General features: G+C 33.0%; 1 protein-coding gene across 1 annotated transcript in view; it reads right to left on the bottom strand.

Annotated features, from left to right (window-relative positions):
- Positions 1 to 19,834, bottom strand: part of CSMD1 (CUB and Sushi multiple domains 1) — a gene marked incomplete at both ends in the record, with an annotated part of 1,174,241 nt that overhangs the window by 423,350 nt on the left and 731,057 nt on the right. Inside the window, one exon of the mRNA XM_084285255.1 lies at positions 4,695 to 4,772. Within this exon, the coding sequence (XP_084141381.1) occupies positions 4,695 to 4,772 (78 nt within the window). The remainder of the gene's footprint in view (positions 1 to 4,694; positions 4,773 to 19,834) is intronic.

Here is a 19,834-nt window from a genome sequence, read left to right as displayed (position 1 = left end):
ACTCTTAATCACACAAGATCCAAATCTTTTGATACACAGCCACCTAGCTAGTTGTGTGATTTATTTTACATTCTGTTTATTATCAGGGATTAATCTCACTCCCACATGAAGTTTCTTAAAATAAATAAGGATAAAGAACTAGATGCTCTGTTTCATTACTGTTTCTCCTCTCTATAAAAATTCCCCTCCCTAAACTGATATCCTAAAAACCCATGCAATGCTTTTGGAGAATATATCTCTACTAGTTCACATCTTTTCAAATACTGCAAAATTAAACCAAGATGCTGAAAACCTGAAAATCACCTGCCAATAATTTTCTCCTTTAAGAATAAAAATAAATTAAAAAAAAAAAAAAAAACAACAAAACAAAACAAAACAACAACAACAACAACAACAAAACTTTTCTGGTTGTAAATATTCATTATCTACATAAATTTTTGTATTAAAGAATAGAGTGTAGAACTATCTTATCAAAGGTGCAAAAAATAGTCCCCCCCCTCCCTTTTTTTTTCCTTTATTCATCTACATCTATTAGTGTCTACAGCCACTAATCTCCTGTCCTGCACTTTTTCTTGATTGGATGTTTGCTCTAAACGTAATACTCCATAGGGCAATCCTTTTAGCCAGAAGTTTGTCATTCTCTTTACAGTATTTAAGTATAAAGGATTATATTAAATTTGAACTTAGATAAGGTTAGATAGTGAGATAGCTTTGATTTGTGTTTTTTGTTTGATGTTGTATTGTCTTCTTTTTGTGGTGTATTGTGTTTTATAAATTGGAGACTGAAAACAGTCAGAACGCTGCCAGTATATACACTGAACAGTATTTCTTGATTATGATGTGATGGATGTGATAGCCTTTGAAAATTTAGATTCAATAAGAATTGGGCTACCTTTGAAGATTCAATACAACAATAAGTACATAGCAAAAAAAGAAAAAAAATAAACACAAAAGTTTAGAATTTTTGGAGGATTTTTTTCATTACATGTGTGTTTTAAAGATAATAATATGGGATTGCTACACAATTTCTTATTCTTTCTACAATACTTCAGAGGAAAAAATCCTAAAAAAATAATTAAAAAAATAATTAACTTTGTTGAAGCAATGAATAATCTAATTTAAATATTAAATAAAAATAATAAAATGATGTTTATATCATGACAAACCTTAAAATTCATTATAAAAAACAGTAATAGTTACAATATATTCAATAGTAATATAGAGTATAAACAATAGTAACAATAACAACTTTGGATAATTTTCAGCAATTGTTGTATTGGTTTGCTAAATTCATTGCACATCTGTTTCTTAGAAGTGATCTTTTCAAAATGTAAAAGATCTTAAATAAGCTGTTCTTTACTAAGGAATAAGAACAAACCAGATAGAAGATTAGGCTTTTAAGTAAAATTATTTAATCCAATATTGTTCTTTCTAGGGAAATGGTCTTTCATTAACTGAAGAGCAAAACTTGTACTACTCTTTATTTTGTTTCTGTCAAAGTACATTTATTGGTAGCAAAACATATAAAAGATGAAAACACCAATTTATTTTAAATGTGAGGAATCTATTGGTAAGCAAGAAAATCCATAATGAAATTTTGCCATGAACACATTTTTAACTTTACTATGCCATTTTTCAGAGTTCACTAACAACAAAATAAACAATGACTGCTGTCCTTCTTTCTCACACAGAATTAGCAATGTAATCCCATTTTGATAATCATTATAGTTTCAACAGCATGTGCCATTAATTCACCTTAATGTGCTGCAACTAATCAATACTGAGTCTGTAAAAGTCATTGTCTTAAAATAGCTCTTTTTTTTCATCTCCAGGGTAAAGAACTGTTTTGATCAGTCCTGTAGCAAAGCTTTTAGAGGATATATTAATCTTACTCATTCAAAAAAAAAAAAAAAACAAAAACCAAAAAAAAAAAAACATGCTCTTAAATATATTTAAAATATTTTTTCTGCTATCTGAAATATTTTGAAATAATATTTACAAAAGGCTGAAATTGTTTCAGCTCTCTCACTTTGTAAGAACATGACAATTCACATATGAGTATCTATCTTACATTTTAACAAGAGCAAACTCAGGAAATGAGCTATCTCAGTTAATCCTCATCATGTTAGGGGCTGCTGGAGCTGTCTGCTCTCCAAACCCTGCTCTGTCCATGGGCTGCTGCATGGGGGCCAAAGAGACACAAAGGTGCTAGGTTGCAAGGCTGCAGTTATAGTCCTGCCTTCTGTAAACTGGTATCCTGAAGAGAGAAAAACCTGTTATAAAACTAATTATCCTTTGCACATGGAATGATTGACAGTAACTGCCTGGTATCAGAGGCTAGGTTTGAAAAGATAAACTACAGAATTCTCCTACTTGCCTGGAAAAACTTTTTAAGAGCTGTGGCTGCTGATGGTCTGTCCTCATGGTCAGACAACAATATAGATGAATATTAAACCAGATGTAATAATGCTCCTCTATGCAGATTCCTAAAGTCAAACTCTCTCCTTTTGAAAAAGAAAAAGAAAAAAAAGAGAGAAAAAAAGGCAAAAATGTGTTCTTTCCCTGGGGAGTGACACATAATGCTTTCTGCCAAGGTACCTGTATCCCAAAGTCATGCTTTGCTACCTGACTGTTCATAAAGGATGGCAAGAAACAAAGCATCTAAGAGTCGGGACAAGTCCAGGAGGGCAGCAGTGAGATAGGACTTAAAAAGACAGATACTGTACTTCATCCCACAAGGAATAATCAGTACACTGCTGACGTTTTCTGCCTAACTTCTATCAGTTGTGCCATTATGAAGTGCCTTCTGCAGCTGTTCTCAGGCTGTGCTTGGGTGGAAGACCTAGGGGAAGTGCACACATCTAGGTGTTTGCAGGGCATGCTCTTACAGCATTTACCATACTGGTATTTGTGTTCCATCTAGCTTGCATAAATCAAAATGGAGAAATAAGCTTTCTGCTTTATAAACAGAGAATATTAAACGGATCTAAAATACAAAAATGGGAAGAAGGGTTAGTATTTAATTTCTTTGCTTTTCTAGAGATTTGCTATTTGGAATCAAATGGTAATATCCATTGCTAAAGAGGAATTTGTAAGTTGAACTACTAATTACTTTTTCCATCTACATAATTACTGGTAGTAGAAATGGTTAAATACTAAGGGCTTATACCAGAAAGAGCAGAAAAATATATTTGAGTCCAACTATTTGTATTTTAATCCAATATTTTTTTCCATTTACGTGACGCTAATAATAATCTTAGATTTATGTAGAAAAGTCAGACATGATATAGAGCTTCATGAATCAAAACACAAAGAAAAAAGACAAAAGGCATTATATTTGAAGTCAACAGCAAACTACCTTATAATATTTTTTTCCATAGCCTGTCTTCCACTTTTTGTAATTAAACGTGGTGTCTGACAGCATGTGTTCTGAGAGTGTAAGTAGAGATCACACAGCTCCCAGAAATAACTTATAAATAATGAAATAATCACCCATTCAGATACAAACACCAAAGAGATGGATCAACTTTTTCTGCTACACATTGCACAAAAAGTTCCTTTTGAATGCCACACCATCAATGTGCAATATTTAAAGCAGAAAATTATCATGCCTCTTTTGTTCCAGTGAGCATACCAATACACTCATTTTGCATTAAACAGTGCACTACAGAAACACAGAGACCAAATCATATCCTCTAGACATTAGCCTTCAAGACACTCATTCCCTCTGTACTCGCAGAATAGCACACAATGAGGCAAACATTGCCGGGGTTTCACTCCATTGAGTTCAGTGTTATTACACGAAGAATTAACTTATTCAAATATGTCTTAGTCATTATACAAGCACTTTTAATGAGTTGTGGGTGAACACTGACTGGCTTACCCTCTGGCTTTTTGTTAGTCAAAAGGACTCTCTGCTTTCCAATATATATGTGTTTTTTTTGTTACAAGACTTGCCTCATTAATGGAGAAAGAGCTCTCAGATTGCCGGTTGTTCAGGGAAGGTGATACTCAAATAAATAAATAAATGAATAAATAAATAAACAGCCTCACAATCTTATATATAACATCTTGATTTTATCCTCACACTGTGTATGAGGAAAGAGGTGCAGAGGGGCAGAGGGACTAAATAGATGTCATTCCAGAGTGCACTAAACACATAATGAAGGGAAGGTGATGCTGTGATCTCCATCCTCTCAAGAAGCTGGGAATTGCAGCGGTTCTTAACCCCTGCTGTGCTACATCTCAGGCCTGGAAAAAGGCAGTCACTAGAGCATAGTGTGACAAGGAGGGGTAAGAATTAGACCTGTGATATTAACTGAGGGGAAGAAAAAGATAATGAAGTGTAAACCTCGATCTATAAAATGCCAACATGCTTTCATTGCCCCCTGTACTGAACTGACGATGTCTGTATGGCACTGTTCTGCCTGGATTACTAACTTGGCTTCTGAATCTCTGAATTCTAAACATCCTGAATATTATTATTTTTTGTATATATACCCATATTTTTCATGAATTTTAACACCATATTCTGCCTTTTACACCCTCAGTATTATCAGCAGAGTTCTAAATTCAATAACAATTGAAAACATAACGACCATTTTATGAACATAGCTTCCAAACATTTCTCTCTCTGATTTGCACATTCGAGAAGATATATGCAGTCACTAAAGATAATTGTATAAACAACTTACAGACAGAATTTTTGTGGTTACTGTCTTTGCTGGGCAACATCTTGACTCCTCTTGATTTCAGTTCAATTGCTTTTTTCACTGAGAAAACAAGCAAAGATAAAGGAGATAATTTATTATTAAACCTTGTAGAAACGACATTTAACAGCCACATCAGATATTACACTAATACAAAGCAACATATGAAAACTACAAACAGATAGAAATAATTACAGTCACCCAAGTACACTTTTACAAAAATACAATTATATATTATATTTTTAAAGATTTTTTAACAGACATGGTCTTACTTTAAAATATTTTGCATAAGTTTACTTAGGGTCAAGGAAAAGAAAAATGTGTCCTAAAGACACATATAGATTTCTGATGTTTACCACTGCATATGACAAAGTCTTAAACATCTTTAAAATGTATTTCTTATTTGTAATGTACGGTACATTATATGCACATATCTGAAGACCACAAGCTTTAATTATGATATTCACAGAATTGCTTTTACTTGATTCATTCTTTGGTAGCAGTCATATTTTTAGTGCAGTTTCCTGAGATTAAGGTTATCTAATCACAGTATGTTACAGTTTGGCTCACCTAAACACTTTTAAATATACATGACAATTCCAACTGAATGAGAAAGAGAGTAAGAGCTCTCAAAGGGTCAAAGTTTTGTCAGAGAGAACAGATGCATTAGAGGTTTAATATCTGTTTTCTCTGTTTAGCCAGCTGATAAACTCCCAAATTATCTCTAATAAGCTGTTAGGAGGGATCAGGAGTAACGGAGAAGGAGACATGAGAAGAAAGCAGTGTGGTTACACATTGAGGAAATGTGGGGTAGAATCTGAATTATAATGCTAGGAGAAAAGGGTAAAAGTATAGGACATATTCACAGGAAATTCATTAGTTCTGAGGCAGTTGAAAATAAAATCAGATACATAGAAAAGAAATATGCAACAAGCCTGGACAATTCAAAACTATTATACCAAAAAACAATAGCAAAATAGGTAGTGACTGATTTAGAGTGTGTATCAGAATGCTAAGTACAACATCATAATGCATATCAATAACAACAACAACAGAGTAGTCCTTTCCTGATTCATATTAGATGTTATTGTATGAATATTTCATATTACCTCTTTCTAGAGCTTGCAGTGGTTAATAATCTTAAAATTCAAACATTTATCCTAGATGCAAACATTAAAAAATCACTCAAACATTTTAAAAATGGTTATAATTTGTATCTTGTACTATATTTTATAGATATAAAATAAATATGGAATTTACCACAATAGGTTATCAGTTAAATATTCTTTTTCATCTGCCTATTTGAGAAATTTTATGTTTGCTACACTCTATACTGATTTGTATACAACTATTTCTGAAAAGTGAAATGGCAGGAAAAGAAGAATGACTTCATTGTATTTGTTTCTATACAGGATTTTTGCAGCTTTTGCAACCTCCAAGTGAAGCAGGCTTTTCTTAAGCCCTGAAATTGGGCAAGAAATGCAGAAAGTACTTTGTATGCTACGTACATCGCAAAATGTTACAGAGTGCAGACATTTATGTCTGAACAAGTAGGACACTTGGAAAACAAGTGTTCAAATGATGAAAGATGATTGAAACACAATTGTAGTAATGTAGGATGAAATGGATTTGATAGAAGCATGCTGTTTTATTTTCTTTTAAGACAGGAACACATTATACAGAGACATTAATGCAGACAATATAGCTAATATTCCCAAGAATTTCTGGAAGTATAAACTTCTTGGGTATGTTTTTCTTTCGAGAATTTACTAGGATTACTTTCTGGAATTCACATACTAAAATTACCCTCAAGAGCAGCTTTATGTTCTGTTCTCTTAAGCTGCATAACCAGTCTGTTAAAATTAGTCCATATTTACCAGGAAAAATCAGCACAACTCTTGCAACAGAATAGCTGGGATAATGGCTGACGTTGTGGTCCCTCCTCCAGTATGAATTTCATGTTTTATTAGTATCTGTCTCATGCATAGCATGAGAACCATTCTTGAAGGATTCAAAACCTAAATTGTTATGTGTGCAGTACAACTCACTAGACAGCAGACAGAGGAAAAGGGCTATACCTTCCTCCTTATCTTTGTCCAGCATCCCAACATTAGAAAAGTGGCAATGTTCACTCCAGTTCCTATGGAAGTTCACTCTTGGAGGACATACTTGGAGCATGCTTCTTGGGAATGGGGAAAAATGATAACCATTATCTTTAGGTTGAGATATGTTGGACAGCTGGCTAAACTGAAACAAAAGAGATTCTAACTTGATATATTAAAACTTTTTTACTATTAGGATAATCAAGCATTAGAACTGGTTCTGCAGTTTCCATCCTCATAGATTTTTCACATCAAGAAAAGGGCATTCTGTATCTCTCTGAAAGAATCACTTAGGGGATTCACAATACTTACTTAAGATACGAGATCTGAAACATATGTTTTGTGGAGAGAAATAGCCACCTCAGTGGGGCAATTCATCCCTTTCTAAGATAGGCACACTGAATCATCCTCTGAAGATGCCTTTTCCTCCTCATGAAATATAACAGAAACATATACCACTTGTTCAAGTGTAATCCCTATATTTTAGGCAGTAACATTAAGTGAGATGAGCTTTTATGTCTGGAGGATTTTAACAGCCAAATGTAGGTATCTGTGAGATCCGCCATAGGGATTGACCAAGTTAAATAAACTTGAAGCATAAATACCAAACTTCTATGTTTTTGCATGCAGTCTCTGAATAGTATTTTTAAAAAATAGAATTAAACAAGTATAACCTGTAAAATACAAACATGAGTCTGTGAAGAGAAACCACTGAACACTATGGTTTGAGTGAACAAGTTCAATGCCTTCTCTAACATTAAAGAAATACTCTAAATTACATGTTTTATAACCATGTTAATCCTGTTTTAATACTTTTTTTTTTTTTAATTTAATATTTCTGTTCTACTTCCTGATTGCTCTTTCACGAAAAAGGTTTTGCTGGTCTTGAATATGATTTGCCATTTAACAGCACAAAAAGAGGAATGGGTTTAAGTTAATAATGTCAAATGTGAAAGTCTTTTTAACTTTTAAATGATAACTTTTTAAGACTTTGCATATCTTTCTGCTGTCTTCACTTAAACATTCAGTTAAGCTAATTGAATTAACTCACCTCACATTTTTCTGTGAATCATAACTTCAAGACTCTTTAGAAGATGGTATACTTATTCAGAGAGAATAGGAGGTCTTAGCACTGGAAGCCCATGACAATCTCATAAATCTACTGGAAATCACCAGTGATATTCCTTAACATTATGCTATAGTTAAAATAAACTCAGCCATGAAGGGAATATATGACTGACTTTCTTTGAATGGATTGTGAAAGTTAAAATAAAATTTTGAAGTTGTACACATCCTTTTAACCTATTCTAATCTGTATGAAGCTCTTTGTTTCTAATGTATTTGACCCAATGTGAAAAAAAATGTATTTTACCCCAACCACAATTACCTTTCTGAACACCTTATTACAATTTAGTAGAAACATATTTTAAGACAGGATGAACCAATGAATAAAATTTCAACTGTTGGCTACAATCAGGATGACAATAATTGAGGTATTAAAACAAATCTAGATATGAGACATTAGAAGGACAGTCCCTATGTCTTTTGAGGATAACTTTTTTGAGAAAACTTAACCTCCAGTCAGAGAAATTTATGTGCATATTTGTATGCATATTGTATAGACATATAATGCATTCATATTTGTTGTTTGTGTTACTTTCACAAAATTAATATGAAATTACTTAACAATCTTATTTGATTTTGTTGAAATAATACAAATTTACATCTTTATCTAAGTAAAAGTGGTTTGATACAATTGAGACCTGCTGAAATTCTACCATTGAAATGGTTGTCCTAAAATTCTCCCATTTATTTTCCTTGCACACGCCATTTGAAGTATGAAATATAAGTAGCAAATTGTCTATGTTCACATAAGAGAGGAGATAAAAATAAACAGAACATCAACACATTTGTTATGTTTGGCAAACGAAGACCTAATATTTTTAATAAAGTTCATATAAAATTAACTTTTGTGAAAAGATATTTAAAAAAAAAAAAAAAAAAAAAAAAAAAAGAACTCATGAATTTCAGTAAGGTATTTTTTATACAGACTGCAGTCTGCAGAACTCCAAAAAGACCTTTCATGACCTATTGACTATGTAATAAAAAGACAAGGGCCATCAAGTGAATTTAACAAGTAAGGTTTCAAACTAATAAAAAGGGGTGTTTTTTTGTGTTTTTTTTTTTGTTTTGTTTTGTTTTGTTTTTTCCATATAAGTAGTAGACATGAGAAACTGCCAAGAGACACTGCCAAGTGTGGATGCAAGAAGTTTGCAAAGTTTCAAGGAAGGACTGGAAAAGTTCTTGAAAGACTGCTCTACGGAGAGTTACTGTACAGGCAATCTACATCAGTTTCAGGAGATTCCTGCCACAACAAAAATATATGAAGGCAATAGATGTATTATCAGGGAAATAACACCAGTGTTTGCCTTGTTCTTAATTCTCTGCAGGACTCTGCTTCAGGTCATGGCTGAAGATTAGATGAGATTAGATAGACTCTTTTATGAATGTTCATGGCTGTTCTTACAACTACTCTAACTCTATCTTTTGGTTTGTGCCCTGATAGTATGGTAGTACCAACCTCTCAGCACTCTTTTGCAAACTATCACCCTGGATAAAATGCCCAATTCCATTCAGACAGAGTATCAATCTTCTGATTTTTAGATCTTGCTTGAAATATGAGTTACATGGCAGTGTCGCCTTGTATTAAAATCAAATTCACTTGAATATCAGTTTATTTATTTTTTAGATTCCTCAATTAGAACAGGATAAGTGTAAGATATATATATATACATATACATATGTCTGCAGTAGAAAGAAACTCAATCACTTAAGTAGAGATATAATATTGTTCTTTTATGCCAATGACTTGATGAACTGCCACTGATATATGAAGTGGAGTTTAAGCATCTGGACATGGTACTGAAGCTGTAATTGCACAAGGTTTTGTACATGGCCAATGCAAGACAAACATAGATATTTGGCAAATTTGGCAATTTTTTTTTTAATTTATTTTATGCTTAGGAATCCTCTCTACCCTGCTTTCTCTATTTCATTTCCCCAAAGTCAACAAGAATCCAAAGAAAAATCAAATCAAATCAATCAAATTTGTAAGGAAAAATATTTTACTCTTACAAGAATTTTTCTGTTTACTGAAGTCAGGCTTATGCATAGTAACCCCCAGAAATGACAGAAAAAAAAAATCTAAATCTAAACCTCTTGAAATTCTGTATCTATGGAAATTTGTATATGTTACCACTGAGATTTCAAGTCTATGAGGGGTCTGATTAAGTTTGAACATATTTAGCAACTAGATACTTCAGGAAAAAAAAAAGATAAAAGTAGGATTTCCTACAGATAAAGAGCTAGCCACCAAAAGCTAGACACTTTAATTGGATAATATTAGAAAAGATAACTTCACATACTTGATAAGTCGGTATGACTTATTGATGGGGTCCTAAAGAGCAGGATAGGTGAACATACCTGAACTATTTTAATGCTGATTTTTTTTTTCCTTTCTTGCTTTTTATGCACAGAGATGAGTATTCCTGAGAAACTATAATAATAATTACAAATAAAAACAACTACATTATACTAGACTGAAAGAAGATAGAAAATAGCTTTAAAAAAATAATAAAAAAATTGCTCTGATTTAATAGGGAAGTGCAAAAAGATCCTGGAGCAGCAAGAGTAAGAATGTGAAAGGATATATTCTTCACTGTTGCTATTTCTATTCTCAGGATGATTTTGCTGTGTTTAAAAAGAAATTAAAGAAAAGGCAAAGCTAATACCTATGTGAAATGGGAATAAAAGACAAAATTTGCAAAGCCTGTTTAATTCTTCAGATGCAGTTGCTAAATGGAAGCTTATGAACATTCCACAATGCAATCTTCCTCTAAGAAGTTAAACCAAATGTAGGGCAATATACTGATGAGCATCACCTCAAATATTGTATTTCAGTAGCAATGTCTTTCTTACAGGAGTATGTTTTTTTAAGTCGTTATAACGAAGGGCATAGAAAGTTGACATTCTAATCTTGAGCAGATCTGTTTCACAATAGTGGTTAGAAGAACTGCTTCTGTTGGAGATAATCATGGACTATGTATGTCACCAGTAAAACTCCTAGTTTCTTGATTTCACTGAAGAAATAATTTTCTTTCTCTGATAGTAATTAAATGGTAATTAACTAGTAATTATGTAGATAACATGAAGATAGGAGACAGCCATCTTCCAGACCAAACTTCTTTCTCTGTGAAGCTTTATTATTTTTTAAAAGTTATTTATTTATTTATTTATTATTAGATTCCTCCTATGACTCACAAGGTTTTGAAATGAATTTGTCATATGTGGTCAAAGATAAATTTCATATTGCCTGTATTACGATATAAAGAGCCTATATTTGCTGGACATATATTTTCAGGTTGGCAATGAATTTCAAGGGAAATGTGTCTTTTCATTATTGAGTATTGCTTGACTAATCACAAATGAGCCGAAAGCTCTACAAATGCAAGATAACAGGTAGTCTTTGGCACCAAGAAATTACAGTCTTACTCCCTGGTTGTGTAATTTTGCTAAGAGACAGGATAGAAACTGGTAAGAAGAAAAATATGGAAAAATGAACTGGAAGTGAAGATGGTATAAAGCACAATTAAGTGTCCATTTGTAGAGCGTAACAAAGAAATAATTTAATCTAGAGGTGGTTTTGAGGAGTTATGATACATATTAAAGATATAAAAGAACTGCAAAGAGGAAAGATACATTCTCTAGTTACACTAGGGCTGGAACAAGAACTTACATTCTTTATCTGAAGAAAGGGAGACTTTGGTTACATAAGAAAAAAGCTTTTTAACAGTAAGAGAGTTGAAACCCTGGAATAAATTACCCAGAGAAGCTGTTGAGTCTTAGCCATTAAGTTTTAAAGAACATGTTAAATTAAGGTCTGAAATCAACAGTTAGATATACTTGGTTCCTCTTTGAGTTAGTTTATTTGTAACTCACAACCAGAAGCCATTTGGCTGGAAAAACAAAACAAAGCAAAAAAAACATCACCACCACCAACAACAATCAGAGGCTAAGACCTTGGAGGGCGTTACTAGGATTTCTACTGTATGAAATTGATTGATTACAGCTATATTTAACTTCACGTGTGAAAACAGGTAATGTGCAGTGCGTAAGTCATACCACACAAAGATAAGATACTAGAAGCACACAGTTCAGTTAACATAGCATTATGCTTGACTTATCCTCATAATTTACCCTCTTTTAAATCTAATATAGTTATAGCTCAAGGATATCTTTGTAGGGTACTTTAGGGTACAATTCTGTAACAAGAAATCTAACATGTTCTTAGCACATTCTTTGTAACAGTCCTTGTTCACCATTTTTCCAATTACCCAAATACTTGATTTTATTGCCAGTTTTTCTTCCTGCATGAAATGACCTGCAAGGCCTCAAAAGTTGGCTCTCACTCAAACCTAAATTATTCTGACATCATCTTCTGGTACTTCCTCAAGCTGCTTCTGCTGCTGCTCTGCTGAGTTCAGCTCTTGGCTGCCTTTCACTGCAGATTTTTCCCAAGTACAAATCTTTGAAGGTGAAGTGGAACAGCATGTTTCCCAGTACCTGGTGATTACAGGCAGGACCTTTCCTGACCAATGTTGAGCCCACTGACACACGGTATGGAATGTACTTGAATAGTTCTCTGTGATCAGGAAAGGGAGAGGTTCATTTTAAGCAAAAAAAATCTCAGATGCATAAACAGAAATTGAGACTGTCCAAGGAAATACCTAAGTGCTTTGCCTTTTTTTTTTTTTTTTTTTTTTTTTTTTTCCCAAGCATGCCAGCCTTCTTCTTGCTACAGTTGAGGAAAGATTTAATATTTTCAGTATTTTGTACGTTGAGAGTGAGTGGAAAATAGATATATTTTTTTTACAGATTTACACTTAGATTTACGTATTTTGCCAAGTTCAGTGAGTAATACTAATACAATAACATTCATAGAATTATTCCTGAGGTAATTATCAAATTCATCTCAGTGCATTGCTGAGTTCATGAAGTTCCTTTTCTTTTGTTTCATTACCCTTATTTTCATGAATTTGAATACACTTTGTTTTGAAACAAAGTGTTTTCTTAGTTCAGATTTTCACTGCAGAGTCCTATCAAGTAATATGTTCACCTTGTCCTCCATTCTTTTCTGGATTCTTCTCCAAAGATGCAATTGCAGGAGTGCTACCATTTTTTTGGCCCTGGAGGAAATTATCTACAATTCACACCTTTGCCAGATTCAGTATTCTCTCTGGAGTCTGCTTGTAGATCAAACATTTCTTTATCGCTCAAATTTGTATGTGATGAATAAATTTATCATTGACAGTATCTAGGGTTGTTTTTTTGTTATTGTTTTTTTCCGCTTCACTATAGCCTGTCACACTATGAATCCTTTTTGAAGGTTTAACAGTTATAAGAATAAGAAAAAAGCAGATATTCACAGTCTTTCCATTCAGTTTATGTTTGTTTGGCTTTTAGCTTTCTTTTTTGAAGTCTATGGTTTGGTGCTTTTTGTTGTTGTTGTTGTTGCTGTTTATTATATTATTATTTTTTTTTTTAATGTGTTTTTGCCAAGATTTTCTCCTTACTATAGTATCACACAACTGTTCAAGCTAGGGGAAAATCATGCTGAGGTTTGTTATGAGAAGCTATAACAACATTTTGGATTCTGCAAAGCAAGACTTGGTCGATTTGTCTGTGGCAATGCAAGCTTTGAAATGTTTTTTTCTTACAGTATGTGTTTTTCCTTATCGTTTTACCAGCTGAAGGCTCAGCTTTAAAAATCCTGAAACTTCTTCCCTTCTCAGATAAGAATTTCTTCTTGGCAAATCTCACTTCAATCGATACATCATTGGGGAGCATTTAATTGCTGGCCAAAGGAAGCAATGTACTTGATCTTTGTGTGATTTTAGATTTAAGACTGATTATGTCTTTAGATTTAAGACTGATACCACCACTCAAATAACATATAACTAAAATTAAACTGCACACTTATCATCGCACTAGACTCGTTTATTTACTTATTTATTTTTTTGTTGACCCAATACATTTCTTATATTTATCATATTTTATATTAGGAAAACTGAATTTGGTGTTCTAATGTATCCATTACATGTCCATCTACTCTCTCTAAGAACATGGAATACTCTTCAGCAATCACCTTGAAAACATTTTCTTGCATAAGTACTTGTATCCATAACGTAAGAGAATTTAAAGTAAGAGAATTATGAAGATAATTCTATAAGAAATTATTTGATAAAGAAGACCCCAGACTCAATAAACTGGAAGAATCCTTGCAAGCTTTGCTTCTCAGCTATCCACTTGACTTTCTCATGGGCATTACATTTTTTTCATAGGATCTCTAGTTTAAACTGACTCACTGGAATAACCCAAACCTCTTCTGTTTCTGTACTCCCTGTTTGAAGAGTATTCTGTCTAATATGCCATCCCACTGTTTCTCTCACTAACAGCTTTCAAAATCATCCCTACTAATCAGTATTATAAATCCAGAGGGCTTCACAGCAGGCATAGATGTTTCTGCTCTACAGCTACCTGTAAAAGCTAGCTGTTCATGATCAGTTGGCTTCCTAGTTCCATCAATCCGGCAAAGTACTGTCTGTCATTATCAGACCTTCCACCTGCTCCCTTTGCTGGAAATCTCTGCATGCAGTACTAGTGAACAAATGATACAGACCCAAGATAAATTGGTGTCGCAGTAGATTTTTACACAAATCTTTCTCATTCTATGTGTATAAGCTGACACAGGATCTGCAAATTTAAAAAGAAGTACAGCCATTTGTTTTCCATTAACCTTCTGTATGTCACGTAGCTGGCCACTTGCCTTGACAGACTGCCTTAGCTTTGTTGTGCTATCAATATAAGACATATCACAATAAAGTAAGTTCAGCAGGCATCAAGTCTTCAGTGTCTGTGGGTGTCCTACAAAGTTCTGGAAAATAGTATCAATACAGTTTGCACAATGAATATATCTTATCACTGAACAAACTGAATTGCATGCATAGATAGTCTCTAAAAGACATCACAGAATGAGATCTACTCAGTTCCTTGCTTGAATGCCACTCCACAGTCTTTCAACAATAGTGTCAAAAAGTTCATTTATGGTTCTTCTTGAGTAATTCATCAAGTATCACTCATGATTATCAAAATTTTCATCAGAAAATCCCATTCTTAAATTACTATTTCACCAATTTTTTATGTTTTGTAGAGAAATTATATCTGTAGTCTGAAAACATCTCTAAACTACAACTCTTATACTCTGATCATTTCAGTGTTATCCACCACACAGAGGAACTTAAGTAGACTTCTCTCGCCTTGTAGATGAAGAAGTTCCAAGTGTGGTTATAATGACACCCTACTATTTTATGTCTGTAATCTCTTCTGATGCAGAAACTGATTGTGTACGTGTTTTCAGTCTTTATTAAATAGAAAACAATGAGCCTAATTGATTTTGTACTGGCATGTAGGTTATGCATGCTACCATGAAACCTGTACTTTAATTTGCTTATCTATATTGGTCATACATTTGCTCTTATTTTACATTCTTAGGTCTACATTCTACTGTTCTCTCTGTAATGCTACTAGCTGATCTTAGAGATTAGTGAGACCTAGCTTCTTCAACATTTTCCAAATGCATATTTTTGCACTGGAAAATATGAAGTTCATTTAAGATGCATCAGTTTTATTATGGCAGAAAAGCATGGAAAACAACTGCCTTAGGAGTTGGGTAGCTTTGGGACAGTGATGTCTTTGATCCAGGACTTTGGAAGTCTCCACACTGAGTAAGCACAACATGATTCTTGACAAAGAGAGTCTACCTTATTTAGGGAAATGTTGCGTGCTTTGGAAATAAAGTATTTGAACATGAAATTTAAGTTTCATATTTTATTTTGCAACTAATTTGGGAAAAAAACAGTGACATATATACAAATGTACCAAAATGATACACATCTTTTTCAACCACAAATGCATTATTTTTAATAGGTCGAGTGAGGACAACACCATACCAAACAAGAACAGAAGAATGAACAGCTGTTACCAGATCAGCATCTGCTTAGTGCTGATATTATGAAGCAACTAAGACTGAGCCTAATTAGCAACACAGAAACTAGTCAGTCAAAAAAGAAGAATTACCTGTAGAAACCAACTTGGAACTAACTGCAAGCTTCCATCTGTAATGAGATTTTTCTTGTTTAGCCTGAAAATGCCCTAAAATTGTGGATTCATAATAATACTCTTCTATACAGTAACTTAGTAGTAAGACATTTTAATACAAAATGTTAAGAAAAATCTGTATCCAACCATCTTCTTCATCAAATGTCTCACCCTGTTGGCTCTGAGAATTATAGCTATGCTTTGTACTGAGAATCTTGAGGACAGAACTTTATCTTGGGGTCCAGTTGTTCTGTGTTCTGTACTCTTGATAACCATAGTGTTTTCAGATGCATGCATCTGAATGCATATTATTGTCACTCTAAGTCAATTTCTGGGCTCTGCTTTAAATTTTGAGAAACAGACTTTTATATATATAAAACCAGATAATACAGATAATACAATTTCTCGTATGAACGTATAATGCCTTTATGAAATGGCATAAAGTAATAACAAAGAATCTAAAGATAAAAATTATTTCTAATTTCAAACACTGAAAAAAAAAAAAAAAAGCTTTAAGGCTCTAAAAATGGAAGGAAGAGACAGTTTTAACTTAAGAATGTGCTGAACTCAATAAATACACGAAATGACTGATTAAAAATTTTAAAGAGACATTACAGGAACAGTTATTTTAAGCACTTAGTTCTTAGAGGTTATACATGCCACATTAACAAGGAAGCAGTCTGAATGTTTTCTTCTTCCCTTTCCTTATCACATTATATTTAATACTATTAGGCTAATAAGGGATATCTTATAACTTTAGTACAGGGATAAAAGCACATGTAGAAAAATCATGGCTATTTTCAGCAAGGCTAAATATATATTTGGTATGTGGGAGGATAAGATGTCAAATATTGATTTCATTATTACAGTTTTCATTGGATTAAAGTTCTCCTTTTCAATCAAACAACATAAATTTAGAAATGAGCAAATACAGGCCAGTGATTAATGGTGTTGGGTATTTTCTATAATCAGGTTCCAAACTGAGATACATTAAGGGACTAAGTTTCGAGGCAGACTGAAAATCTGTCTTCAAACAGGATGTTTTAAGTTAATTTCCAAAAAGAGAGTTATTGATAATCAATAAGCACAAATGAAACTTAGGCCAAAAGAATCTTGTTTTTAATAGAAGAAAGATTTATTCCTTCCTACTTAATAAATGATCACTTGCTGAGAATTTATCTCATTGTAGCTTCATACAGATCTTACCACAGCTGAATAAGTGTCCTTGAAATGTAAATCAATTATACTAAACCAAAGTTCTGTGAAAACAACTTAATATACTCTTATTCAAATCCAAACAAATCAAACTAAAGGACTTTCAAAATAAATAACTTTTCAATACTACAGTGATAAGATTTGAGGAAAACTTATTACAGTATCAAAGTAGGGAAAAAACCCACATTGTAGAAAAATGAAAAACAAGGGAAGAAAATATTAAAGGTAATGAACAAGCGTAGTCTACCTAGAGCAGTCATGACAGACATACTGAGATAGATAAGTAAAATTGTTTATGCCCTCAAGGCATATGTGGTATAGTTTAACATGATTTAGCTAATTAATTTCTTTGGTGCTTATAACTTATTTTTAGGGGAAAAAAAATAGCAGTAGGAAGAAAATAAAAACATAATAATAATAATAATAAAACACTAAACACTGAAATGTAGTTTTAGTTATAGATCCAGTATTAAACAGATATTGAAGGATATCTGAAATCACTTACGTGTTCACTGGAAGTTTCAAATACCACCACCATTTACTTCAATATGAAATACATACAGACACTTCTGAAAATTGCTTCCAATGGGAGATTTAAAGAGCTCAACCTCCTTAGTTTATCTGAGAGATTGAGAAGTGACGTAGTACTTCAAAGAGGGGAAATATAAGGCTTACTAAAGGCTTTCTACTTTATTGGAGAAAAACATAACATCACAGCTGGATGGAGAAAGATCAAACCAGACCAATACAACTGAGAAGTTAGGTGTACATTTTTAACACTGGTAGAGTTAACCGAAGAAAAGAATGGTCAAGAGAGATGGTAGATTGGTGGATATTTGTTTATGTTCTCATATCAAGATTGGATTCCTTTCCTGATGATAAAACTCACCAAAACACAAGTTATTGCCTCAGTAATACTTAATGGGAAATGACATTCTTATCACTTTAAAATTTGGAAATACCAGGTTTATCCTACTTTTTGATTTTATTAATTGTTTTTACTAATTTTCTTTTCTAAATTTACTCAAAGTGACGCTTTTTATTGAAACAACAGATCAAAAGTACCATGCATGCATCGGTTGAAGGAGCACCACAAAGTTTTCTAATGTACTTCAAACACCATTTTTTAAGGTTTTAAAGAATGTGGAGGAAGGAAGATACAAACTCCTACACACACTCACTGAATTACAAAAGCTCACTGCATATAAATACTTTACCTAGCAGTTTATTTTACATTATTTCACTCATGGTTTTCCATTAGTACAGATTTATTTCAGCAGCCTCTATTATAGTCTTTGTTTGAATTCAGGATTATCTGTTTGTTAAATCCTGAATTATTCAAAGTAGTCAAATACAGAAGACAGATGACTTCTGGTACATAATGATCAAACTGCCTAATACCTCCTTGGACCTCTCTGATAAATTGCCAAAAATAGCATACTTAATTTGACACACTCTACAACAGAGATTTTTGCTCTAAAAGTGGAACACACTCATTAATCAGCTTTTACTTTGGAAATTTTCTTATTTTATTCTTTCTACGAAGTTTGAAATAAGTAGGTGACTTAAACAGAGTAGTTTTAATTAATGTAGAAAAAAAATAAAATATTTTTTCTCTTCAAATGAAAGCTAAAAATATTAAAACCCCTTCTTCTGTTGTCTTGGAAATATGTGAAATCTAAAGTATAGCATACATACTGTAAATGTACAAAAGAAGGGGTTTCATTATCACACCTGTTAATTCATTCTATCTGTGTTGGTAAGCTTTATTGCTAGGACATGCTAGGTTTCCATAGTGAGACTTTACTTTACTTGATCTCTGGGGAATTTATGCATTTTTGAAGCACAAGCATAAGCCAAATCATGTATTCTGCAACTCCCACTGAATACGTGGAAAGAATCTTTGTATATCAGCATGAATGAGGGGAGAGGGATGAACATGAAATGACTGAGTATATGTAAAATCACAGAACAAGGTGGAACAAGAACTGAGTCCAATTATAACTGCTGGGAGTGTTAAATCCATGAGACAAAGGTTACTGATATGAAGCTGACATGGTAAAGCATGTTGTTGCATTGTTCTGGTGCATTTGTTCTGAAAATTTGTTCTGGTGGTTGTCAGCTTTCACAGGGCATTTGGGGACTCCTTTTGGCTAGATACTAGTATCAAAAAACAAAACAAAACAAAACAAACAAACAAACAAACAGGTTTACTAGGAAATTGAGGCATAACTTTTTTAATGATCGACATCAAAAGATTGAAATTCAAAACAAAGTACCACAAGAAAAACGACAAAGCAAACAAAACAAAACAACACCTTGCCCATATACCTGTTAATTTTAAAAACTACTCTGACCTGATGGAATATAAGACCATAAATATGGTTCAAGGCAAAGTTTGAAGACCCACTAGTTAGACCTTTTATACTATGTAGTTTTATTTATACATTCAGCTTACCAAGCATTTTCAACTATATTTAGTTAATGCATTCAAATATGTATATTGAATACATTACACCAGCAGCAAGGGCAGGTGTGCAAGTGAGCGTGTAGGTCCTGAAGACCCAGCTAGACAAGCCAGTGACCAGGTGA

Source organism: Netta rufina (genome assembly GCF_964035555.1).
Source record: "Netta rufina genome assembly, chromosome: 3".
NCBI classification, from domain to species: Eukaryota; Metazoa; Chordata; class Aves; order Anseriformes; family Anatidae; genus Netta; species Netta rufina.
This window is presented reverse-complemented; position numbering and strand designations above follow the sequence as displayed.